General features: G+C 39.6%; 1 protein-coding gene across 3 annotated transcripts in view; it reads left to right on the forward strand.

Annotated features, from left to right (window-relative positions):
- The first annotated feature begins 65 nt into the window (after positions 1 to 65).
- cacna2d1a (calcium channel, voltage-dependent, alpha 2/delta subunit 1a) overlaps positions 66 to 6,116 on the forward strand; it is an 80,964-nt gene continuing 74,913 nt past the window's right edge. For all 3 annotated transcript variants that reach the window (XM_014004178.1, XM_014004179.1, XM_014004180.1), the window contains exon 1: positions 66 to 318. In XM_014004178.1, the coding sequence (XP_013859632.1) occupies positions 242 to 318 (77 nt within the window). In that variant the 5' untranslated portion in view covers positions 66 to 241. The remainder of the gene's footprint in view (positions 319 to 6,116) is intronic.

Consider the following 6,116-nt stretch of genomic DNA (forward strand, 5'->3'; position numbering starts at 1 on the left):
ACAGTACACACTTTACCAGGAGGCTCCTCGGCACGCGCTTTAATCCGCGGGTGGGCGGGGTGGAGGGGAGGTGGTGGCGGGGGGTCTCGGATCAGATTAGTTTCCAAACGCGCACCGGTGGCGGTGCGGAGGGAACGCGGTTGGATTTGTGCGTCTTTCTGTTTTTTCTTTTTCTTTTTTTTCCCTTCTTCTTCTTCTTTGCCTCGTGTTTCCCGGCAGCAGGAGGGTTCCGAACAGAACTATGGATTACTCCTTCTGTGTTCTGGTTCTGTTAAGCGTTTCGTCTGTGTCGACCGGACTGTTCCCGGAGCCCCCGGAGTGAGTACAGCCTGTTGGCTCCTCACAAGTCTGCGAGACGAGCCAGCTGTGGACTGAGCGTCTTTCTCTGTTTGTCCTTGTTAGCGGGAGAGTGGTTTGTGTCCAGATGTTGTCAGAGGCAACTTAGATTTTCTCAAACGTTATTTCTTTATTTAATTCCCAGCCTGTAGCTCTCTGTCACGTGAGTCATCTGAGTTAACTTTCTCTCTGCCACACCTCAGGGCTGCACATTACTTCATGTGTTCTCTTAACAAGGGCTTTTGGAATTAAAGGTCAAACAGACCCTTAGAGATGTTAAATGTTTTTGTTTGTGCGCGTCTGTTGGCAAAAAAATATCTCATGAAACACAAGTCAGATTTTAATGAAACTGTCAGAAAGTCAGCATTAAATGTACATCTACAGCTGATTAACTTTTGCTTAAAATGATCATTATGATGTGTTTATTTTTCTCAGATGATCAATAATTGGATTTTTGAGAATTTGCTTGACGACTTTTAAACACACATGAATAAAGTCAGTATTTTCTTCAATTATTATTTCTTTTGAACTTATCCTAAAAAGCACGCTGTGGCATCTTTAAAGACTTGTTCATTGTTTTCACTTTAAAGCTCAGATTCATATTCTGAGGTGAAAACCCTCTGCTCAGTCTGCAGAATGTTCATTTGGATTATGAGCTCATGTTGCAGATTAGAGATCCCCCTGTAGGGTATCACTCTTTCTGTCTAAATCGGACTCCCAGCCTCTGAATCTGCAGGGCTAAATTAAAAGATGCAACACTTGATCCAGCCCCAGTCTGAGGCTGCTGACCTAATTAAAGGCACCTCGCTCCTACATCAACAGGTTTGATGCTCCTGCTGCCTCTAACAGAACCCTCAGACAGCAGGCCTTGGTTTTAAACGCAGCCGATCCCAGAGAAGGTGGTGAGCCATCATGGCACTTAGCCTAATGACCGAGCAGTGATGTCAGACTAGCGGAGCGGTCTGCCCACTCCCTATATTTCATGGGCACTAAGTGGATTGATCTGTGGGTTGTGTACATAAAGAAAACACAGCTGCACACCCTGAGCAGACCGTGGTGGGGGTAGAGGAAAGCTCAAATCAAGACAAAAGGATTTTTCTTTTTTTGCGCAATTTATTCTTTTAGTGTCCTCCATTCTTTGCTTGTCTTGTCTTCTTGCTCAGTTTCCTATCCATCCTTTTTCCATTCAACTCCTTGTGTCCTTTTTATCTCTCCTCCTCGTTGTTACCCGAAGGCAGCTGACTGACATCAGATGTTGCATTTTAGGTTTGATGTTGGGGCTTGTTCTCCAGAGATCTCCATCAAGAACACTCAGAAAACGGGAGATTTTAAAAAAAGAAGAAAAACAGAATAGATGAAAAGGAGACCATAAAACACTAATGATGCCGATGAGTTTGATATTAGATTTAACAAATTAAAGGGTCATATTTTGTGTTTGTGACCTCAACTATCCTGATGGGAGGGCTAGACAAATAGAAAAGAAAATAACGACACCATCTCTGCCTGATTTCACACGGGTCAGGTCAGTTAGCTGTGGCAGCCAAAAGTTCATTAGTTGTAGATATGCATGCAGTGAGTTTCATTCAACTATGTGGCCCATCACATTGAAACGAGGATTAAGTCTAAAAGTTGTATGTGGAGAAAGATATAGTGTTTTGATTAAAGCACTTGCAAAAACTACAATTTGTCAAAATATAACAAATAAACGTGTAATCAATGTATCATTTCAATGAACTGTCTAAAATGTTATCGTAAAAAAATTTTTTGAAGCACTTTTTTGTGCATTAGCAATCAAAAACTCTATTTTGAGGAGAAACACCTTTAAATGCTGAGATTTTCAATGTAAGCCATCACAGCTTTTGTTTCTTTCCAGCTGGGAAATCTTAATATTCAAACACTATTTGAGGCTTTTTTTTCAAATGGCATAAAAAAATCCTCATTAAAATGACATAAAATTAGGATTTAGACCAAATATTTACATATCGTTGTAACCAACAAGACAAAATAAATATCTCTGGATCTACTACAGATATCAGGGTGATCTAAGTATCAAAATGTAGCGTTTAAAGATGGGAATCTGAAAATATTATTAGGTCGTTTTGACCAAATTTGACTTAATCCTCATTTCCATGTGATGGGTCACATATGTCAAGTGGGTCATGAGATATTTTGCTAACAAACACTTGTGCAAAACCCGATAYGAGCAAAATCATTACTGTCTGCCTTTCTGCAGGTTATAAGACCTCTARAATGAAACCACAGGTTCATTTTAGACTGCTTTTTGTAGAGAGAAGTCATTAATAAAAAATGTGACAAAAAATCTATGACTTTACGCACCACGCAGATTATTGCACATAGTTGCCTTGTATTTTGTTAAATGTAAAAAGGCCCGGGGCACTGCATTACCTTTTAAGATGAAATCACAAAGTGTGACTCTGTTGGAAAGCTGTGAAAATTATCTCATCAAATACGAATAAAAAAGACTTTTAACCTAGATTTTCATTCACCTTTTGTTGAGTCAAACTTAATGCAGAGATTTGAGCAGGATGAATCAACTGTAACAAGCAGCAGATGAAGGCACTGTCCCGGGGTTTCCTTGGCTGTGATTTGTGCCTCTTGGCCATAAGGGAGTTGGTGTAAGCACGTATATTTCAGGAGGCATCGAGCAGCTGAAGGCTGGAGCAGTATCTGTTACACATGCAGGGCTGTGAAATCTGCCCTTAATGTTTGCTCTTTAATCTTTGTTTTCATTCACTCTCACAGTTTTTTTTTTAACTTCTTCCCCACTCATTTCCCTCGCTTTCTCTCATTTGCAGGAACATTTTCTCTGTCTCTCATCTATTCACTCCCCTTCTAAACCATTCTCAGTCAAGGCTATTTTCAGACAGACCTCTGTTTTAGGGGAAGGGGTTCTTTGACTCTATTCATGTGTGTGTTTTGCTAAATATGGGAAGCTCAAAGTTACACATGTTCATGTTTGGAGCAAATTGTAACACCGGCGCAGCCTTATTTACTTAGGAATCTTTTGCCACATGGAAATTCCCAAGAATTTTCCATTGCTCTGTCGCTGTGGCAACCTTGGGAATGGCTACCAGCTGTGTTAAAAGGGAGCTGTTTGGTACAGGAAGCAGATGTATGCTGAGATATAACAGTGTGTGAGAGTGATGTAAAATGACTCTTTAGTTGTTTGAAAGCTTAATTATTTATTTATATGCTTTCTTTAACCAAATGCATAGACCGTTATAAAGAATTAGCTGCTGATATCATTATAGTTAACATTTCAGGAGACCAGAAGAGTTAAAACTGTCCCTGATTTTATTATAAGATTATAGCTTAAAACTTTGGCATGCTAGGTGTTGAGTGCTTTTATTTACATATTTAGCTTTATAGATAGTGTTTTTTATTTTTAACATTTCTTTTTCAAATATGTAACTTTTTTCTATAAATATTGCAACTCGGGTTCACTGAGTGACAATGGCATTTTTTCTTCTTTTCAATTTTGCACAAAGGCAGAATTATGCCAGCAAAGAGGATGACCTTTGGCAAAATTCTAGCTCTTGAGGTGTGTGTAGATGTGCATGTGTGTGTGGTTGCTGTCAAGGACACATCCTAATTATATCAAGAGGTTTAAGTGCAAAATATGTCTCTGGTGAAGCGCCACAGGCCCCGCTGATGTGTTATATTTTGAAAGATGGCCACAAAGTCCAGCCAGGGATGGCTTCTTTTGAGTTGCCTAATGGAGTTTTATTGAGACATAAGAGCTGTTACTGCTGGTGTTCARGCCACACTGGACATTGGGGTTTTGTGCAACTGGTCCTCAGTGCAGCACTGTTAAAAGATGGTGACTAGATTGATGTTAATGGGATGTATTGGCCACAGACTTGCTTTCTGACATCTTTATACTTGTTTAGTACACAAGGCTGTCTGCAAATGAAGCTGTAAGGTAGCTTTGATGTATAGATGGATGAGTCGCGTGTTTGCTCAGGAAGCGTGAAGGTGAAGGCAGGGATGAGGCGGTTTAGTCACTTGAGCCGAGTTCACAAAGGGCTTACAGAGGAGACTATGATGGCCGGAAGGGCTGATGAGCAATAAAAGCTACTCAGATCTGTCGTCTTTTCAAGACTACTTTTCTTTATGCAAATAATCCCCAACATTTCTTTCTTAATATAGCAGGTAAAGGTTGTGTGGTGGTAGTTTGGACACCAGTATTTTTCCTGGAGTCATACCAGCAGGTGAAATATCTGAGTCCCAGTGCCAGATATCAATGAGGAGAGGTGGTACATCGGGAAAAGAAAATAAATCCCCACCACCAAGTTTGGGTTGTCTTGCTTTTGTCTCCTGATGTTTGCTGGTTTGTCGTTTGTGTCTGTAGGTTTTCTTTCTCCTCTCCACACATCTGGTTGTGGTTAGTAATTATTACAGCTTCCCGTTTGTCTTCCGCTCCTCCTCTGCTAGTTTACAGGATACCCKTTACTCTTCCCCTAGATTGGGCAATTCATCTGCGCTTACTTTAGAAGTATTTATTTTTTATTTATTTCACTCAAAATATAAAATGTATATACAATATTTAAAAGAGAGAGGGAGAAAAAAAACAAGTTCTGAATGAAAATACATCCGACTTGGAACACTAAAATCATATTAGAGGCTTTTATCATTTTCCTCACCTTTCATCAGTCAACCAGTAAAGTTGCTTTTCAGGTATTTGAGCCTTCCTGTAACCCTCTTACTTTGTGTTTAATACCTGCCAGCATTACCCATTAATTCAAAGTAATCTCCTAGAATTTCAAGTCATCTACAACAATGACACAATGATGAAGGTGCCTGCATATCCTGGAAAATCCTGGTTTCCGGGTCAAGGAAGGACTGTTTGTTGTTAAACGCTCTGATTGGCTGAATAAACCCGAAGAGTAAAGGCAGAAACATCAATAAAGTTGTTCCAAAGAGGATGGAGACATTTACGAAGCCTGTAATTATGGTGTAATTGACCCCTGTAAAGAAGAAGATAAGACTTTTCTGTTCTACAGTGATTTAAATGAGGAAAGTGGACCGCAAGGGAAGCAGCAAATMATTTTCGTCTCTGTTAATAATCACATGGAAATGCAAGTTTCCACTTAAAGTAAAAAAATGTGGGAACAAATGTAAAGCTAGTTTTACAGATTTACAAAACCATCTTAATGGACCAGAAAAGAGTGAGGGGAGGGGCGAAACAAACACAGCTCTATCCCTGGTGGCTCAATTACTTAAACTGACATCCTCAAACATCCCTTTCTGTTTATTTTTTTGTGCATCCTGTTAACCATAATGATCTGTCTTTTTTCTTTTCTTTATAGGAACACATTAGAATCCCAAATTACTACCATTAAAGGATGATTTGGGCTTTCTGTTGCTGAAAGCACATCTTCCCAAAGGGTTCGGTTAGGATGAGTTTTTTTATGGCATTAAGAGATTAAATGTGGATCTGCAAACTAGGCTTAAATATGAAGTAAGCGGTTGTTTCTCTAAACTTTACACTTGGATTGCATGTCCACATATTTCAGATATTTCTTTGGTTTAAAGTAGTTCCAAGCAAGCTGCTATTTTTTTTAAATATTTGCATATTAGTAGCGTTTTTCAAAATGTTGCACCTGTTCTGGTGACATTTTTGACCCCTTGGCGACCTCCAACTATACCCCTCCAGAGACGGAAAACTCTGGTTACTGACAAACTTTGACAGGCGTGGACACACACACACACACGACCACACACACATATTAGTAGCGTTTTTCAAAATGTTGCACCTG

The sequence above is a fragment of the Austrofundulus limnaeus genome, unplaced genomic scaffold, assembly GCF_001266775.1.
Source record: "Austrofundulus limnaeus strain Quisiro unplaced genomic scaffold, Austrofundulus_limnaeus-1.0 Scaffold22, whole genome shotgun sequence".
NCBI classification, from domain to species: domain Eukaryota; kingdom Metazoa; phylum Chordata; class Actinopteri; order Cyprinodontiformes; family Rivulidae; genus Austrofundulus; species Austrofundulus limnaeus.